The sequence below is a fragment of the Lissotriton vulgaris genome, chromosome 10, assembly GCF_964263255.1.
Source record: "Lissotriton vulgaris chromosome 10, aLisVul1.2, whole genome shotgun sequence".
NCBI classification, from domain to species: domain Eukaryota; kingdom Metazoa; phylum Chordata; class Amphibia; order Caudata; family Salamandridae; genus Lissotriton; species Lissotriton vulgaris.
In genome coordinates this window covers 860,143,090-860,164,405 of record NC_141698.1, presented here as the reverse complement: position 1 = coordinate 860,164,405, position 21,316 = coordinate 860,143,090, and the positions used below count along the sequence as shown (strand labels likewise).

At 42.2% G+C, this 21,316-nt stretch overlaps 1 protein-coding gene across 1 annotated transcript in view; it reads left to right on the top strand.

Moving 5' to 3' along the window:
* FAM171A1 (family with sequence similarity 171 member A1) overlaps positions 1-21,316 on the top strand; it is a 300,197-nt gene that overhangs the window by 186,532 nt on the left and 92,349 nt on the right. The window contains exon 5 of the mRNA XM_086941817.1: positions 9,334-9,510. Coding sequence (XP_086797943.1) covers positions 9,334-9,510 — 177 coding nt within the window. The remainder of the gene's footprint in view (positions 1-9,333; positions 9,511-21,316) is intronic.

Below are 21,316 nucleotides of genomic sequence, written 5' to 3'. Positions count from 1 at the left end.
CCCACACCAGTCAGGCTTCCGAGCAGGGCACAGCACAGGAACTGCTATGACTCACATAATTGACGACGCACTTCAAATGCTAGACCAAAACGACACCTGCCTCCTCATCCTTCTTGATCTCTCTTCAGCATTCGACACCGTTAAACATGAGAATTTACTAGAACTACTAAACACAAGAATGGGTTTATCTGGAACTGTTCTCAAGTGGTTCACTTCCTTTCTTCACAACAGGTCGCAGAAATTCAAGAGCAATAACTTGATGTCATCGCCAATACCTGTAACGCTAGGCATCCCCCAAGGATCCTCTCTATCCCCAACTCTGTTCAACCTAGTCATGGAACCTCTCACTACCTTGCTACAAGCATCCAATGTACACTTTCACATGTACGCTGATGACACCCAACTTTATCTCAAATTACAGTCCCCCAAAGACATCTTGCTCTTGAACTCAACGATCAGATGCATCCAATCATGGCTTGCCGATAATCATCTCAAACTCAATGCCCTGAAAACAGAGTTCCTTCTGATCTCACCTCCAGCGAAGATCTCCACCACTCAAATTTGGCTCAAACACCTAACCGCACTCAATGTCCAACCCACCATCGTGGACTCAGCAAAATCTTTAGGCATAACACTTGACACCAATCTCAACATGCAGCAACATATCAGCAAGGCAACAAAGGGAGCGAACTTCCAGATCAATACTCTGAGGAAACTCAAACCCTTCCTCCCAGCCAAAGACTTCCAAACCGCAGTACAAGCACTAGTCATCCCCCGAATTGAATTCGGCAGCATCGCCCTCTGCGGACTCCCCCTAACTACAACGGCACCCCTAAGAGCCTCTCTAAACGCTGCAGCGAGACTCATCACTGGATCAAAAAAACATTCCCATATTACCCCTGACCTGAAATCCCTGAATTGGCTGCCTTTTGAAGCAAGAATACATCTGAAAATCGCCTGCATGACACATAAGGCGGTACACCTATACTCACCCGGCTACCTCGCTCAGAAACTGACAATCTCTGGCGGAGCTAGAAACACTAGAGGCACAAACAATCTTCTGCTGAAAACTCGAAGATTCCGGAAGGAAAAAACATATAAGCGCTCCTTCTCAGGAATGGCGCCTAGGATCTGGAACTCACTCCCTCCCGAAACCAGGCTTATCTCTTCCACTACACTCTCTTTAAAAAGGAAGTAAAAGCTATCCTCATGGCTAAATACACTTGAACTATTATCTCGAACTCTGTTAATACTCTGCACCGATCTGTACTACATGTTTGACCCCTTTGATTAATTGTATTAGTTGTCTTATTACTCACATGATTGGCTTTGCAGCCACCTATTTGTACTGTTTGATCTATCGATATATTTGTCTGACTATGCTCCCTCATGTACCCCTCTCTGTAAAGCGCTCTGATATCTGAAAAGATCTTGTCCGCGCTATATAAAACTTTCAAAATAAAATAAATAAATCTCTGATTAAAGCATCCCGGTTGTGCAATACTACTGCTCATTATTGTGCTATGTTACCTTTTTTAATGTTAATAGCGCTTCGCAGTATTTAAAGTAACAGAATTACTAATCTTCTCTGTACAAGATTGAAGATTGTGCGCAAGGAAGCCATGCAAGAAATCAAAACAAGTTTACCCGTTACCGTAATCCTCATTTACAAATGATTAACTTGGAAAATTGGCAACTTGCTCCCATAGGGCTACAAGTATATTTGGAGCATAGTTACGACTTTTGTGGAATTCACTAAAAATGTTGATAACATAAAGGAACTCTACAATGGTCTGATTCCAGGATTACTCACTATTCATAGAATTCGTTTCGAAAGCGGCCAAAACTCCTACAATACTGCTTTCACTTACTTGAAAATGTCTTTGTGACTTGACCCAAAAACACCTAAGTTGGGAATCTTCACAGAGAGTACAAAAAGAAATGACGGTTACTCTTTGTAATTTTATCAATAGAGCGACAGACAATTTACAGAGGCATGTAAGAGTTACCATGTACCACTACTTCACGTAATCATAAAGGCTTTTGCAAAATGGACCTATGATTTCCACCTGGTTGAAGTTTTGCAGGCTACAATTCCATATTACCCATTATCAAATACTTAGTTCCTGACTATGATTTCTTTACTCCGCCAGCCGATTTGAATAGATCAATTTCCTATTAATCAATCATCAGGAGCACAACGCCCCGCCCCTCATCCCTGCCCCCATGTGTGGAACAACATACAATTCTCAGGTTTCCTACTCTGCATGCTCTGCCTCAGGAATGATGCTCTTTCCTGTCACCACATGAACATAAATGAAAACATAAAAAAGTCTCAACCTCTGGTGCTGAATCTGGTTGAAGTTTTGCAGGCTACAATTCCATATTACCCATTATCAAATACTTAGTTCCTGACTATGATTTCTTTACTCCGCCAGCCAATGTGAATAGATCATTTTCCTATTAATCAATCATCAGGGGACAACGCACCGCCCCTCATCCCTGCCCCCAATGTGTGGAACAACATACAATTCTCAGGTTTCCTACTCTGCATGCTCTGCCTCAGGAATGATGCTCTTTCCTGTCACCACATGAACATAAATGAAAACATAAACAAGTCTCAACCTCTGGTGCTGAATGAATGTCTCTTTGAAGTTCTGTGTGGGTCGCTGTTTGGCGCTTCATGTGCTGAGTCAACCGGTTACAAAGTGCACTGCCGATAGGTTGTGGCACGTATACACCAGGGGAGCTCTACAATAATCAATAAATACATTATTGGACGTCGCATCAGACATCATCCAAATCCCTCTAATGGGAGGAATGAGACTGGCACGGCACAGGATATGGAGAGATGCAAAGTTCCTACAACATATGAACAAAAAGTTGTTTAAATTAACTTTTTCAAATTGAATCCTATCGAATATATGCATTGAATGAACTGTACTTTATTATTGAGTGTTCTGTATTGGGTTCAACTGAGAACTTTAACTTGAAAGCTTCATTAAGCAATTGGTAAAATATGGTGTATTATTTTTTAAAGAGAAGCATACACTGGACCATTAATGCTGTAAAAAGGAATCTATAGTACCTGATGTGAGATTACACTGAACTTAACGGAGCAAAAAAAAAGCCTCCTCCGTGTATTTTCAGTACAATAATGTCTATGATTTGTATGTAATTGCTGTTGCTCGTTTTAGTCATGTCTCAAATCAACATTTTGTTCTTGTGGTTTTCTTGGCAAACTCCATAGTGCAAATTACAGACTTGAAATGGTTGGATAGCGTTCCATGGTTTTCACTGTACAGGAGCTGTGCTTTTAAATGGATCACTCTCTCATTATAGTCAGTGAAGCCGTTCTTTGACCACAGTGTAATAACAATTTACCATGAAAAACGTATTGCCTTTAGCACATGCTTTTCGCTGTAAGTATTTCAGGCCTTTTGCTTTCTCATAAAGTTTCAAAATAAATAGATCCACCTTATGGAATCTGACCTTCTGTTCCCAGTGAACCCGTAAGGCCTATATCCTTTACAAGTGGTTTGACACCAAAACCAACAGACTTATTGAAGTGTGCATATGCTAACTACCATCATGCAAGCACTTAAAGTTATAAATATGGACACCATTTCAGTTGGCAAAATAATATTAAACCCCTCGCAAAAGGGAGTAACAAGAATGATCACAATGGGAATCGTCCAGCCCCAGGGTTGGTCACAGGGGCGGACAAACACCAATGGCATTGCCCACAATAGTAATCTGTGAGGATTCTTGTTACAAAATATCAGTCTACAGCCAGTTGCACAGAGTGATAACAACCCACTATTAAAGGCCTATTGGCTTTAACAAATGCATTTCACAATAAACGAGCCAAGGCTACTGCCTGTGTCATCACATTTTATGATAAAGAGATCCGATATATTGCTTTGGGCATAACTTTCACCAGTGAACAAATCAGGCCGGTTTCCTTTATCATAGGCTTGTCACCATTATCAATTCCGGCCTACTGTATTCAGTGTAAGCTTTCCAGCAATGCAACCATCATTGATATGTTCACAAAATTAGGAATGTAAACATTACAGCTGGCAAGGGCAAAATACTAGAGGCCGTATTACAGAAGTGTCCCGGGGGGTGCAACAGGCGTTTGCGCCTGCTGTGCGCGTCCCTGGGGCACTTTGGTATTACAAATGAGGCCACAGACGCTTGTGCATCGTCATCTGTAATACCAATAGTGCTGGCGCACATAAAGCACCAGCGCAATCATTCAAGGGCGTTCCCTCATTTGCATGGTGGTGTGGCCCCATGCAAATGAGGGAATCCCTTTGCGCTCATGCCATATTACAGATGCGGGCACAGAGGCAGAGAAGCTTCAGAAGGCGCACTGACCTAAAAGGTGTTACACTGCCAGTGTGCTCCCTGATGGCAGCCCTCTGAAAGGGGTAAAGGGGTTCCCAAAGGCCCCCATGACAACCCCTTACAGGCGGGTGCAGTCACTCACTGCATCCGCCTGCAAGGGGATCTGTAATCCCTCTTAAAATTGCAGTCGGGTTGAATTCTGCACTGTGAAACACGGAGCGGTTTCAAAGCAGCCGCTACATTTTTCCCTCGGGCAGGATATTCATCCTATTATGGCACATTTTCCCTGTTTGCGCCAAGCTCAGCTTTAAAGAGGTGCCGTATGTATGATACGGCCCTAGGTCTCCTCGTAGGGTCGAATGAGGATTATCACAGTGCAAATGTTCTATCCCCATGGTTTGTCAGAGGGACTAGCCAGCACTAACACCCATACCTACTATGGTAAACTGAGGTTCCATGAAACAAATCACCTCTCTGCAGGTTTTAATAGAGTAATAACTATTCACCCTTTAATGTGTATTGACTTAAACATGCATTTCAGGCCTCAAAGAATCTACTCATCCACTCCCAATTGCAAGTATAATTTTATCAGGTCGAGCTATTTTTAGTACCTACTAGTACCATCTGGGGAGGAAACCTAGGCTGGAAAGGAACAGGTGTTCTGTTCATTCAGAAAGTGAATGAGCAATAAAGATGCCATTAAATCTTGTTTTTTATCTTGACACATTTGCTGTCTGTCAGGAAAGATGTCAAATGTCAGTTCATCTTTTAAATTGCTGCTTGTAAAATTAGGTTTATTTTTCTCTGTTTCCAGAGTTAGATGTTTTTGTGAAGTGAGCTGTTATTTTTCTATAACATATTACATTTAAATAAATAGCCTATAATTTAATATTGAAAATATTTCAAAATGTATCTGGAATTACATTTTTATGTAATTAAGAGATGTGATGCAAACACAAAGTTAAATAGGAGCAAAACAAACCAGATCACTTTATTTGGTGATGTGCAAATGACACATATTTTCAAACCTCTATTTCCAAACATTGTTAGTACACCATGTAGTTTCATCAGTAAAGCTGCATATCAGTGGGAAAGTTTTTGGCCATTTCAAGGTAAAAACTGTGGATTACAAACGACAGTGTGCTACCACTTCATGCTTTAGTTAAGAATGTATTACAAGCGATTCTTTTAAAAAATAATTTGAGGAACATTCCTGCCCCTGCCCTGGTGACAATGCTGTTAATGAACTGAGAGGCAAGTCATGTGTCTCCTATATGTAGCTAGATTTGTATTATATGGGAAAAAAGTTTAGTCTATTAAATCAAACAAAACAGTTTTTTGTACAGCAGACCTGCTGAACTCTCACCTTTGGCGGTGTTCTCGTATGTGATAATGAAGAAAATGGCGCTCAATGAATTAAAATATTTGCCCAGATCATAGAATTTAAAACCAGTTCATGGGTCAAAAGCATTACAAATAGGTGGAGAAGATTATTTAAGTCACTAGACCTGTAGGTCTAGTAAAAGTTGTATGATTTTTCAAGGTATGTATTTTCATAATGAAGAGGTCCATACAATAGTTGCTAGCAGGATAAGCACGATTTCTGTGAAAGCACACAGCGTTTGCCATGTCAAAAGCTGTTCTCAGAAGCACCAAAATCTGAGAGGAACCACAGTCCTTGCCTGTAGTACAAGTGAACAGTAGCAGCTGCTCTCACTGCAGAATGGTGGGAGGGGTGTGCGGTCGGGGGACAGACGGATGACAAAAATAAAGGAAAAAAAAGAACTTGCCTTCTCCTCGCCGATTGCCACTCTTCTCGTGTCTGCTGAGGCTCCCAAAACACCCTGCGGCCAATCCCAGTGCTTCTTTCATGCTGGTATGCCTGCCATTCTTTCCACCTGGCAATGCAGCTCAGTTTGGGGAGATGTCAGTGCGCATGAGGGTCTGGTTGTCCTGAAACAACCAGCCAAACTGTTATGCGCACTGGGTACAGTGCCACCCCTCCTCCTGTGACTACCCCAGCAGCCCCTGCCCACCTGAGCGATGGCCCGGCCCTCAAGACGCAGCAAGAAAGGGGAAAAAACAATAATACATTTTGTTTTATTTTTCAAATTTTGAGGCCCCTGTCAAAGGGGGGTGGGGCGACTCTCCTCTGTCATAGCAGAGTAGTCGCCCCTGCCACTGAAAGATCATTTTTTGAACATATAAGTACTGGCAACAGCTTTTCTGTGAGGCAAGACCTAATAAAAAAAGATCATGCTTGCAAGTTAACCATTATGCTTTAGAAGGACCCACCTCTCACAAATTGCTGCTTTTAAGGAGTAACCACTCTCCCTTCTAGACTGCAGTGAAGGACATTTCAGACACCTTGCAGATATTTTCTGATTCAGAATGCTGCTAGAATATCCCTTTTCCTCCTCATTGAATCCCACCAACACCAGGACATTTCCCAAGCACCTTCAACAGTCTTTCAAAAGTCCAAATCACTCACCCAGCTCATTATACTAAACCTCAGGTGTATACCGATCCTGCACTGGGTACTTATGTTTCCTTCCTTTATATAACTGACGGCTGTGGAGTTGTTGGCACCTCCGTGCACTGCTGAGAGGAATAGCAAAGTACAATACCATCCAAATAATATGCTGCAGTACTACATAATGATTAAGCTGACAAATATGAGTGGTGCACAGAAAAGTGATGGATGAAATGCTTGAATTGACCTCAGCCACTGATAATTACTTTGGTCTTCATCCCAGTCCACCATTATTTTGCGCACCATGCCTCATCAGTTTTCACCCAGCCTTATGCAAATCAGGCTTGACCCTGCTCCAATCAGAACAGTCCAGCCCAAACTGAGAGGCCAAGTCCTCCCTGAACTGGAACATAATCCAAGACTGGTTTTGCCCCTTTTAGGGCTAATCAGTCGGTATATCTTGGTTCTGGTGGCATTGTGCACAAGGCTTACCTGTTCCACTTCTGCCAAGTTTAGATTTACTATTATGCGTTACTCTGCACTCATGGTAGATAAATCTGTAGTCGTGAAAACATTTAGGTCTGTGCGGAATCACTTTTTTGAAATTTTGAAGGCAGTTTTTATCCTAGACATACGTTTGAGGGCAAAAATACTTCTGTGTACCATGTTTCAACTGAAACCACGTTCTGGCTCACGTTGGTCCAACGTATCGTCAGCCGAAACATGTATTTTGCTGCTGTGTAAACCTGAAAAAATGAATTGGTATTCTAGGGTTGGTTTGCATAGAAGTGCAGATACCTCTTTCTTGATTTAACAAGCTGGATTAGTGAGCCCATGTCCTGTGCACCAGTTGTGGTCAGGCTGCTACTTGGAAGTCACCATCTATTTCTATGTATATGTAAAAATAGATAGAGATATATAGGTATAAATATTTCGATACAGATAGATATATAGATAGATAGATGTATATAAGTAGATCTAGATGTGTGTGTGTAGATATAGATTTAATTTAGAAATGTCTTTAGATACATGAATCTGGCAGGATTGCAAAGGATATTTCTTGGCCAGCGTAAAAAGTGGTTCCAGTAACACTCAACCAGGAAAAGGGAAAAGCAGTTCTCTTCATTTACAGAAAGCAAAGTATTGCACCTTTTGGATTGCTGCTGCCGGAGAGGGGGAACTCAGCAATCAATGCAGTACCAAGAAGCTAACTGTTCGCATATCTGTCCTTTTATAGATATTATAAATCTGACCAGTACTTCAGTACAACAGACAATATGATTGTCGCTTTTGGGCGTACTATTACGGTTTGTTTTTTTGGGGGGGGGGGGGGGGGTTCTTTGTGCTTCTTATAACCATTAATATTTAATTGCACCGTAGCCCGAGGTTTGCATGTTAGTAATCACATTGGAGCGCATGGCAGAAGGGAATTCTTGATAAATAGGAGAAACATGTTTGCTTATGCATTTGGTTTGCTTCACACTGCGTCTGTGTACAAATGTTTTCTAACAATTGTTAGTCAAGGAACTTAGTAACCACTACAAAGAAAAACAGTGAGTCTTGATCGCCATAATCTGTGTAGCACAATACTAAGGGGCCTATTCATAAGTGCATTTTCGAGTACTTAAAGTAGTAATACTGTCTACTGTCCTATGAACTCTTACATGTCTCTGAATTGGCCCTAAAACATGTTAAAATGGAAATACAATTGGAAAATTAAGGAAATATTCAGTTACTACAAACAGAACTTTGCCTTCTGCATTTTTACTAATGAGGAGATGGATGCGTCTCACGGATTCACAAAGGCATGTAAGAGTGCGTAAAAGGATACTCCAGCACTACTGCTTCCCGAACTCATAAATGCTTCAGTGTATCCAACCTGAAGTGTCTTTATAGTAATTGGTGCTTAGATCCAGATACACTGAAAAGGTGTGCATTACAATACTAATAGCTGCAATTTTTAATGTATTACATGAGGCTTAAGACCATTCCAGGCCAGATCTAAAAAGAGCGCATGCAAGTACCCAGTAACTTAACCTAAAACAAGTCTAGTTTTGTCTTATTGGTTCGCTTACGCCTTTCTACAATGTTAAATACAGCCATTTTATGCCTCTTGGAAATTTGTGTTCTATTTTCCTAAAGTATTTGACTACAATTTCCCCATGGTATCTTCTTTTAAGAATGTTGCAACACCTCTACTCCTACTTTCAATGCCTCATAAAGTACCTGGGTTTTTGCTACGTATCCTTAAGAAGCGTTTATGTAGCTTGTGTATTCTCCTTCAAGTAAACATTAATTGAATGATGAATTGGTTGCATCCTTGTTACATGGTTGCCACATTGCCAACAATATCTCATTTGGAAGGTGGCAATCAAAGCATGTTTTATTACTGGAAAAAAAATCTTGTTATGTTTATGCTTACAGTGTCTTCTGAAACCAAGTTCCAGACTGTTATAAAGTGTAGTGTACCATGGTGCTGTCTCCAAAGCGTATGTTTTATATTATAGGGAATAACACCCGATATGACCTGACCCCTGTGACTGCTGTGAGTGTGCATTTGTTGAACAGTGATGGGACTGAAGTCTCAGTGAATGGACCCATTCACGTCACCGTGCCTCTGCCAAGTAACAGCAATCTCAAACACAATGCTCATGTCCCAGCATGGAGATTTGACCAAAAATTTGGTAAGGTTTGGATACTGTATTCCACTTTTATTTTCATTCCTCTCTTCATTTTGCACGTTTTTTGTATTTGAATACACTCGCTGATTGTAAACAAAAATTAATTTCTTTTCCTAAGTTTTAATATTTTAGTTGTTGTCTAAAACATAACTTTTCTCACTTTGGTATGAAGGGTTCAGCTTTGGCTTGGTGTCAGGTTTTCTAAACTTATCACATACAGAGAATTGCTTTATTTTCTTTGTCATTTACCCAGTGACCGATCTCTTGTGTAGTATCACAGGGTTAAAATAATTTTTTATTCGTTATTTAATCTTTACATCCTTCCATTGGCTGCCTAGATACAGTTGTTCCGCTACATGTTCTTCATTTATGCCAACAACACACACATCTTTCTAAAGATTGCAATTTTGACAGTAGTGTGTAAAACCAGGGTTTATAAACTTTTGAAAAATGGATGGCTTGTAGCCAACTAAATTTAAATGGAGGATAATTGAGATTGTCACCCCTTGGGTGCCTACTACATTTTGTCAACATTCCTTTTAGCCGATGAGGTAGATGTGCTTCCTCTTCCAGCCTCTTCTGTGAAGAACTTTGGTGTTCAGTTTAATGTAAAGTTCACACTTCCTGCACAAATTAATTCAGTTGTTAGTTCTTGCTGCCTCATTATTCATGTTGTAAAGGATATTTCACTTTTTATTTCCACACAAGATATTGATTATGAACTCCTGTATCTCTGCTCCCATTGGTTATTTCTAAGCACTTTGATTGTACTTTTCAGGACTTACTGTACACAGAATAAACAATCAGTAGAATGTGGTTATGGTTATCATTCTCCACTGCTGTTCAATGTCTGTTAGTGTCTATTGCAGCTTCTTTCTATTAGCTGACAAATGTATGTTTATTGCTCCCATATCAACATATGATTTGGAGATCAAGTTGTAGATCAAGCCAGTTTCACCAAATGCCTCCTTTGCTTGTTCCAGTTCAAAGGCACTAACCTCTGCCTAATTAGCCAAAAAGTGAAATCCTGATATTGATGGACATGCCCCCAAAACACCCCGGTTTGATTAGGCAATCAGTTCGTAACTCCATCAACTGCTTAGTAAAATGGCAAAAAAACATAGAATCACCCTTGACATTCTTGAGAAAATACTCATACATATCCAGTTGCATCATTCAGTGGTGCCAAGTGCGGATAACACGCTTGGACTTGTATTGGCATCTACTCTGGACTTACGTGTTGCATAATCCTGCAGCAACAAGCCTATGAACCAACCACTTAAAGCACTTCACTGGATCCTGGGAAAGTCAAAAATTAAACTATCCATACTATACTTCATGTGTAAACCCACCTTGGATGTAAGCTTAAAATATCAGTAAAACCAAGCAGTGGTCTGCCAGCCAGAGGTCTTTGGTGAGCCTCCTCTCACTTGATCTACCAACCTTTTGATTGCTGAAAATATTGTGGCATATCATTGGGTGTCCAAGCTACCAGGCTTTGGAACACTATGGGCAAAGGTATTAACCAAACTATGTGTTAATCTGGAGGCTCTTGAACCCCAAAGCAGATGGGTTTCAGGAGACAACACACAGTACTGGATCTGCTCTGTTGGTGGTGGTGGAGGAACTTAAAACATCATTAGACCAGGGAAAATCAGCTGCCTTGCTCCTCTTGGACCTGAGTGCCGCCTTCGACACTGTAGACTATCATATATTACGTAGGAGACCCTCAGCGATTGGGGTACAAGGTACCATGTTCAAGTAGTTGACATCGTTCTTGGAGGGCAGAACATTTCAAGTATTGGAGAACACCACTCTCTCCAAAACTGTAATTAAGGTATGGTGTACCACAGGGCTCCTCATTAAGCCCTACACTATCAATGTATATATGGAACCACATGCTAAGATTGTCCAAGAATTTAACATCTCCATGACGTCCTACGCGCACAACACTTCGCTGGTGATCTCCCTGGACCCAAAGAAATTGCGACAACGCTGAGAGATTATCATATTGTATGGAAACAGGCAAGAATTGGATGTCAATAAGCTGTTTAAAACGAAACTGCAAAAAACAGAGTTAATGATCCTCGGGAACCAGGAAATATCCAGGCACCTCCTAAGCTAGCCTGCATGCCTGGGCAGCCCACCCATACCTAAAGAAATAATTAAGAATCTAGGTGTCTGGCTAGAAAAGGACCTTTCCATGGTGACACAGGCTAAGAAAGTGGCAGCTATCTGCTTTGGAATACTTAGAAGGCTCCGAAAAATCCTAGACTGGATCCCTACAGAACTCAGGAAAACAGTAGTCCACTCTCTGGTTACCTCACAGCTGGATTATGTAAACTCACTATAGCTGGGGGCACCAAAATATGTGACCCACAGACTGCAGGTAGTCCAGAACGCAGCAGCAAGGCTGCTGTGCAAAGTTCCGATGCGGGAGTTGGTAAAAAAGCACATAAAGGGACAATACTGGCTCCCAGTAGAGGCCCGAATCAAATTCAAGACTCTGGTCATGATCCATAGAGCTTTACATAGTAGTGGTCCCAGGAAAATCAAGAGTTTAGTATCTCATTACATTCCAAACAGGCATTTGCGGTCAAGCTTTAAGGAACTTCTAAAATCAACAAAGGCCAGGAGGGCGAGGTGGGGAGGAAGATCCTTTTCCCACCTCACTTCCAAACTCTGGAACTTGTTACCACGGGAATACCGGGTACTGAACAAAGAATTGCAGTTCCGCAAAGTAATTAAAACATGGCTGTTCAAGCAATATCTTTAATGCTTATCCGATTTAAACCACTTTTGTGTCTTAGTGCTGGGAAGCCTTAGGGCAGCCGTGCGCTCTATAAATCCCATATAATAATAATAAACATTATACTATTTAGCATGACCTGCGACTCGGGATCCAGCGATTGCATGACTGAGAGAGAATGCATAACAGAATGGGTTCCCACGTTTTCCTGTGGCACTCTTTAAGACCTCAGTGAATAAACAATATTAATTCTGACTTTTAAAATTACTCCTTGCTTTCACATCTCTGTAGTTTCCCATTACAGCCTGTTTAGTTCACACAAAAAGTTTGTCTGAAGCGATTTGCTATAGTGTAACCTGTCTGTTAAGATAAGCTGCATGCCCATTTCCTTTCCTCTGTACAGTCTCCTGTTCTACCAATACAGATGTAACCAAATAACAATATTACATCTACAAATCAATTTGAAGGCCTTCCTCATTTGGCCTTAGCATGTAGCTAGTTATTCACCTCTGCCTGTTTTAGAAACCATCATGTTCAAATCATCTGCAACGTATGCAGTTTATTTTTCCTCCGATATGTCTCGCTGTTACCCAAGCTAGCGCTGTCTTCGTTTTCGTTTCAGTGGACTCATTGATTGCCGATTGGAAACTCATTGCCTTCCCCTTCCTAATTGAGTTAAGTATAGTTTTAATTCTGAAGGGGATACTTAGAACATTAGTCCTACATCCTCATTAGCAGAAAGACTTTTCTGAATGTGCGGTTATCTCTTTGCCAAAAGCCCACTAGGGTACACAGACAATGAGGATTGCTTTAATGACTTGTTATGTGTTCAATAGCTCGTCCGTTCATGGCGGTAATGGTCTTTTTACGCTAACGCCTTAAGGTTCATGCTTTTTCTAATATAGCAAGTGTTCTAAAGTAAACGATTGATGGCAACCCATCTCAGTAATGTAATCTGGAATCGGCTCCAGGGATAAAATCTGTATAACGATGTTAAAAAAATAAACAGGTATGTGTTTTTGTGGTAGAGCAATTTATCCAAAATGAAGTAATCAGTGAAGTAGTAATCTTTGTTTTTCCCACCTGCTTGTGGTGTACATTGCTCATTTGTGATTTTGTTTACTTTGCAGTCATTTCAATGTCCAAATATTGATGGTGATTTGCTTTATAGTTTGCATTTTTAGGTCCATCTGCCCGACAACGGAAGCTATCTGGTTGTTAAAGACCTATTGTGAACTTGGCATACATGCTGCCTGCCCATTGGTTGGCTTTGTCACCTTCATTTTCTTCCTTCTTATTCGACGTCTTGTCTACCTCTTCTAGTTTGTCCTTTCCTTGGAGAATAGCCTCTTTACAATTCTTTTTGGTTGGCTGACGTGTCCTTCTCCTGCTCACAGTTGAGGAACTGCTTTTCCTATTTTTTTTAATTTTATTTCAGCACTTCATGAGAGTGCATGTGTTTTCTAGCTCTCTTGTCCGCTGATTTCCCCCCTCAAATGCACCTCCCTCCCCCTCATTGTGTTGCTCCTCACCCCTCTCAGCTTGTCTGTAAAAGTACAGCAACAGGAATGTTTTTGCTGGGGTATGACTTAAAGGGTTGTTTTGGTTTGATATCCTGCCTTCCACATATTTAGTAAAAGCACAAGATTTGGCACTCAAGATCTTGTATGGTACCGGGGGAAGGGCCATCTTATGTACTTTGCATGACACTTCTCCTGGAGGTCCATAAATCTGCTCCCACAGAAGAGGAGCAAATGGCTGAATCCTGCAGAAATTGGGCCATAGAAAGCGTTTCCTTTTACATTCCGACACTTCCTTATTCTTTTTAATTTCTCTTCAGAGCAGAGTCTGAAGTATTTGAGATTTTTTTAAACAATGCTTTACAAACAATTGCAAAGCCAACCGCTTACCACCTGCACCATAAAGGCAAAACATATTCGTTTTGCCAATGCTTGTCCCTTAACCTATTGACAACAAGAGTGTGAACTGGTAGCTATAGTTCCAAACGTATGGTTTGCTAAGGGCTACTGTGCTTCAGGTAGGCTAGTTTTGCATCACTATGCTTGTTGCAGTGTGCGTATGCCTAGCACGTTTATCTTGACATAATTGGCATTGTCAGTAAATGCAGAAGCTACAATACGGTTAGTGCTGCAGGTTTATTTCTCTGACAAAATAGAAAGGGAAAGAGTGTACAATTGAAGTACATTCCTTTGTCAAATCGCTGTATAAGAAGTCAGGAAGAAGGGCCACCCTCAGTTAAAGGTACGTTATGGGGGTCGGTTTGGGTGATGTACAGAGGAGAGAGGTTATTTGCTGTTATGGATGTTGTTCCTCCTTGAGCCTGGACCAGAAGATGCTTTCCTACTCGATTACTTTTGTTTACTTAGAAGCAACAGCCTCAAAATCAAATCAATGGCCCTAGGGGTCAATACATTTGCGAAGGATTTTACACCAAGATTTGTAACCAATAATTTAATTAACAAAGACTCTTATGACCGATGAAGGCATGATAAAAGAGCAATGCGATCCCTCTACACGTCTATCTCATTACATCTACTAAGCTTTTTGAATAACAATGGAAAATCTATGCCAGACCATCACAAAATTGGTATAGGATGTATGCGTTCTGTGAGAAAGAATTACCAAATGCAAGTGGCTCTGTTTGCCTGTTAGACGAATGCACAACCAGTGATGGTAAACCAGACACATTTGAAAAAAGCTCTGTTTAATAAGTCATTGTAAATCTGTACGATAGTAGGTTACCTTGAATTTTGCTTAACAAAGGTACATTTGCTACTTCCTGATAACTTTGATGTAAGTAGCAGAACAACACTGCCCAGACTTTCCGAATATAACGTTGGTGCAGTTATTGTGGAAAGTTGAAAAATTATTAGTTTAGGTGCAGGGTTTCATGCTCAGAGCTGTATTTAACTGTTCAAAAACTCAGTATTATTCCTTCTACCTACCTATCTGTGGGACCGATGCAGAGCTAAATATTGCCCCAAACGCCTTCGGAGAAATGTTGTCAACCTCAGTAGAACACAGAAATCTGGATGGTTTGTTGGTTTTGCTTTGTGACCATTACATCTATTCCTTCAGAAGATTTTCAGAAAACCTTACCTTCTATGTGAGTAAAGGACAATAATTTCTCTGTAATAGTCTTTCAGTGAATGTTTGTGTAATATAGACCCACATCTCTGCATTTAAAATACGTGAGCTGCAGATGTCTGGAAGATTAGTCCGTTAAAACTATGCGCATAGTTTCTGGTCTTCACATCTGCAGATTTTAGTATGTCCGAGAAAAGGGCCTGAGTTGCCAGGTTCATACCTTAGTAGTGGTGACGACCAGACCTTTAGGACCCAAAGTAGATACAAGAACAAAGGAAAGTGTTGGCTTGTTACTACCTCCCTCTGAAAGTGGGGAGTTGTCTTCAAGCACTCTGATATATATACAAGGCTGCTGTGTCCATTTTTAGGTTTGCTTGCAAAATCTCTTGTAACAAAAACAATAATCTTAAAATGGGCTTAAAGCCCGCCCATTACTTACCTTTGGTTGGCTTCCAAATCACTCTGGCTTCCTTCCTGCTGGTTGGTGCTTCCTCCAGCTTGGCTTCACATCTCTATCCTTGCTGTGTCCAGTGGCTGTGTCCTTCCACCAGAGAGATAGATAGATATAGATATATATTTTTTTCCAGTATCCACATTCTGTTAGTTGCTTGCCCGTTCTTACCACCACCTCCATTCCGTTGCTTTTTGCCCATTCTCTGCATGCCTTTTCCATGTTCGTTGCTCCCCTATCCCTCCCACCACCTCGCTCTTGTCCCTGCAAGCCCCTTCCCTAGCCAGTCACTAGATGCCTACCTCCATCGCTGGAAGTACGAGGAGAACTCTACATGAGAGCCAGCTACATTACACAAGAACATATTAATTTTTACAGGCACTGGGATAATCAAACCTGGTTCCCCACCTCCAAAGAGAGCAGCTCTGGCCATAACGCCACAGCCTCTCCATGCTCAGTGTTCCAGCTAGTTACACTTTGACACACTGATAAATCTAATGCCCATTCTTTCAAGAATATAAACTGCATCATTATTATTAAAGATAACAATTTTAACTTGTTTGTACATGCATAACTTAAAGTTAGGGGAAAAAGGTATGATGCAGTCTGGCTGCGTAATTTCCCTTTTAATTTTTTTTACTTTAAGCTATGTAGCACAGCACCTCACACTGCTCTGCAACATTTTACAAAAAAATTGACAAAGCCAATAGTTCTCCTTTAGGCAAACCATTTTGGCTTTGCCAATGCCTTTTTAGGTCCCAGCCTGCGATGGCTGCGCAGTCTCGCTGGCGAGATTTAATGAGATAGAGAGAACATCACTAGCAAGGTTAAGCCCGGCCCCTCTTCTCCATTGGCTGGCCTCCTAAACGGTGGCCAGCCATTGGAGAAGAGGTCCTAATGACGTTCTTCTTTCTCTCTAAGCCCCGTCCTTTTCAGATTGGGTTCCTTGACTTACTGCTGAAGTAAAAGGTTTATTATCTTCTTTATGGGTCCAGATGGCCCCATAAAGAAGATAAGGAACCTTTTACCCCAGCAGGAAGTCGTGGTGCCCAGTCTGAAAAGGACGGGGCTTAGAGACAAAAGGCTGTGCAGATGCGAGACGCTTGTTAAACACACTGTCAGTTTCCCTTCATCTTCTACGGGGGGAAATGTGCCTTGGAAAACAACGGAGTCCAGAGTGAGCCTACTGCTAAAGAGATGGCTGCCCTGTAAGACCTGCTCCGCGTGGCAGACCAGTGGAGTATTCATTGGAAGAGGGGGATTCGTCAATTTGCCGTCTTTGTCTTTCCTGCGCCCCTTTTGCTCATTACCTGACCATGTCCCGCTCAGCTTTTCTCCCCAACTCTCCCTTCTTTGTCTTCCCATCTCGCATCTCCTTTCTTTCTCTCCTAGTCCCTTAACCTTTTGAGCGTCTTCATTTCCCAACGACCTCCCTTCTCCCTCCTTAAACTGCATACACCTCCTTATCGAGCTCTCTATATTCTAATGCACTCCCAGGTTGCAATACCCATCCCGAATGTTTTTGATCCAAAATGTTGTACGTGCGCACGTTTTTTGATCGCACATAGCACATGCCAACTGTAGAAAACATTGTTTGACTTATTAAAGCTTCCTGCTTATATCAGGGTGTTTGTCGTGCATGCTGTAGCGCCCCACGCATAGTCTAGTTGCCATTTAAAATGCGCCTTGTAGTCCTGAACTACTGCCATGCAATAGGCAAAGATCGGAATAAAAGTGAAGTCCATTGCAGCTGGGGCTAAAATCATCAGAATTTGAAGCTCCATAAACAAGCCTGCCAAAGCATGGAGGAGTCCCCCAAATCCTGTGCAGAGGCTGGGCTCATAAATTGCTTCCTTTACTCTGATTGCGAAAGATGAGGTGACGCTGGACCCCCAAGGACGCCGGCACCTGCTGCTTCCTCCCCAGGCTAGACGGAGCCTTCGGCAGCAGCTGCCCGCAGCCTGGCACCCCCCTGCCAGGGGTAGATTGATCCTCCATGCTTGCCAGGCAGGGCTCCAGCCACTGAACTCCGTTCTCTCTCCCCCTCACCCGCTGTGGTCCAAGAGGATGTGCCCCTCGCAGCTCTCCGGCCCCTCTATGCAGCCCACAGGTGGCTCTCAGCAGCATCGTGCGAGAAAGCTTCCCCTGTGCCACCCGCTTCCCGTCCTCTTTCCCCAGATTACATGGTGGGTGCTGGTGGCAGGCGCAGCCCGGAGTCGTGCATCTGAGCCTGCTGGCAGCAGGGGGGTGGCGATGCACACCGAGGTGACCCTGTCTGTCAGACCAGAAACACTCCAATGCAGGCTCTGGCATACACCCCGGGAGGAGAGCACTCTGGACAAAGTTGCATTCTGGGGCATGTAGTTCCGCTTTTAACACCGTAAGTGCGGACTCAAAGCTACCACTATGAGCGAGGGAGGAGGGCGCCCGGGGCTGCTGCTAGGGAAGATTGTCCTGGTGAAACATGCGAGTAAGCTTCCCCTGTGCCACCCGCTTCCTGTCCTCTTTTCCCCAGATTACATGGTGGGTGCTGGTGGCATGCTCAGTCGGTAGTCGTGCGTCTGAGCCTGCTGGCAGCAGGAATGTGACGATGTACACTGAGGGGACCCTGTCTGTCAGACCAGAAACACTCCCATGCAAGCTCTTACACACACACCCGGGAGGAGAGTGCTCCGGACAGTACGTTGCCTTCTGGGGCATGTAGTTCCGCTTTTAACACCGTAGGTGCGGACTCAAAGCTACCACTATTATTTTTAAGAGTTTTGATACTTTCGGTTTGAAACACAACTGGAACATGAACCAATAATGATTCTTTTAGCCCAGTTCTTTATTTATAAAAAGCCTTTATCATCTTCACAGATGAGTCACCTGGCATTTGTGAGCACCAGTCTTGGGCCCTTTAAAAGTCTGAGGCTGTTACCTTCCCGATGTTACAAAACAAAAGGACTATCGATTTTTTTTCCTATACATTAGTTCCTAACTATCACAGGTTTGCAAGTTCTGCAAATACCGTGTGTTCCTAATTCGCAAATTAAAGAAAGCTTAGTTTATCGACTTTAGAAGGTTGAATGGGATAGTTGGCTCTGCTGACCTTTGTGTGTTTTCGAGGTGACGCAAATGTCCGCAGCAAGTATGAACCCTGTCCTTTATTCACGGAGGTCTTCCGTTGAGGAACGGGACCACCGGGACTGAATTAACTAACTACCTGTCCGAGGGGTACAGCTGCACTCAACTCCAATATACCCCATGCCACTACACTCCTACCCCATTCTATCCTACTCCACTCCATGCTACCCCAACCTATGCACACTACTCGAATGTACTCCACTCTACCCCACGCCACTCCAGCCAGCTCCACCCAATCACTCCATTCCACTCAAGTTTACCCCATCCACTCCAGTCTACCCCAATCCACTCCAATCTACCCCACTCCAATCTACCCTACCCCACTCTACCCCACTCTAATCTACCCCACTCTGCTCCAATCTAATACTCAACAATCTACCACACTCCACTCTACCCCACCCAGCTCCACCCCACTCCATCACACTCCAATCTACCACAATCTATGCCAATCCAATCTAACCCACTGTACACCAATCTACCCCACTCCAGTCTATTCCACTCTGCCCCACTCCAATCTACTACATGCCAATCTACCACACTCCACTCAAATCTACCCAACTCCACCACACTCCAATCTACAGTCTACTACAATCTACCCCACCCCACTCCTGACTACCCCACTCCAATCTACCCCACCCCAATCTACTCCAGTTTACCACATTCCAATCCACCCCACCCAACTCCACTGTAACCTACTCCACCCCAGTCTACACCATCTACCCCACTGCTCCCCCAATCTACACCACACCTGTAAACTCCAATCTACCCCAATTCATTCCGCCCCACTCTACTCCAATCCGCCCCACTAAAATGTACTCCAATCTAACCCACTCCACTCACCTCTAGCCCAGTCTACGACACTCCAATCTACCCCACTGTTCTCCAATCTGAGCCATTCAACTCTACCCCCGTCTACCTCACTCCAATCTTCTCCGCTCCACTTGACTCCACACCACTAACTCTTAGCCATCCTGAACAGCAGCCACACTGGCTAAAATGTATTGCCCATAGTTCTCGCTACAGTGCGACAAATTGACTTTTCTAAAGCTTGGTTTTTTTGTTTTCTGTTTTTTATATAAATGTTACCACAGTCAACAGTTGAAATTAATAAATTGTGGACCGGACTGGAGTGGGACATTACAAAAAAACTTGTCTAAATTATATGTAATGTTATTACACCTTCACATGCTCTGCATAATTTCTTCTTTTAGTAGCTGGACTCCAGAGGTAAAAGTGAAAAATTGTGTCGACCAATTGTAAGACATTTGCATGGCTTGGAATGCCATTGCCACCCAAAGCCTACCAACGCTATGCCTCTTTCATTGTCACTGTTTTTACTACCGTCATGATTAAAGCACGGCATGCCATTGAGAGATTTCTAACAAAGGACATTCAAGCATCTACATTTCAGGATCCATAGAGTGCCTTCAAACATGTGGATATTTTGGGATAGATATTTGGAAATGCAGGAAGGTTTAAGAAATTGATTCCACAATGCACTGGACCTCTGGCCATGATTAGGATGGACCATTTAAAGATACATTGTTGAATTTACAGAGCTGTACACCTTAACACTCTTCTGCCCTTAACACTCTTCTGCTATAGAATATATGTGGAAGCATGGGAAATAACTATTTTGTGTAAAAAAAAAAAAAAACCCTCTTGAAAAGGGTCCTAAAGAATATTCGGTGTCCCTTTGATGCCTTTGTCCTAGATTACTGAAAAACAGCCCTAGAAAAATCAAACTTGACTAAGTCACAGTCTAATTAAAATATTATTATTAAATTTGGCCAATGCTTTTCCTTTGCGTCAAAGGAAATGCAGGGTGCTACCGAGATTATTAAAAAACAACATGCTAGATGCTATTTTGTAAGCATGTTTAAAAAAGATTTTTTTTTTAATTTTTCAATTTTTTTTTTGCTTCATCATGTTCAATCCATGAAATTGGTTACCTTCTACTTTGACCCTGTGGATTATTTCTGGAATGGTGTCTGAGGTTTGCACTGATATAGTGCCCCAAGGTTGCCTCCTGAACTTGCTGAAAGCTGAATAGTTATATAAACCAACACAAAAAACTCTGGCAAAAGAGACCCTATTATAATGCAGTTAAACTCATACACCCGTATGCTCTAAACGATTACGAATATGATCTAGCAAAGCATTTTACTTAGAAGTGACCCAAATAAAATTCAAGAAATGTTTAACATCTTTGAAGGTTTTGTCCATCCACAAGCAGTTGCTACCACAGTCACTCCCTCTGCAACAATGTATGATAACTTGTCAGGACAAAATAAGTAATATGTTACAAGATTTTTATTATAATTGCTCTTCTATGTCTACACGTCCCACAGACCTGAACAGCACTTTATCTCCTA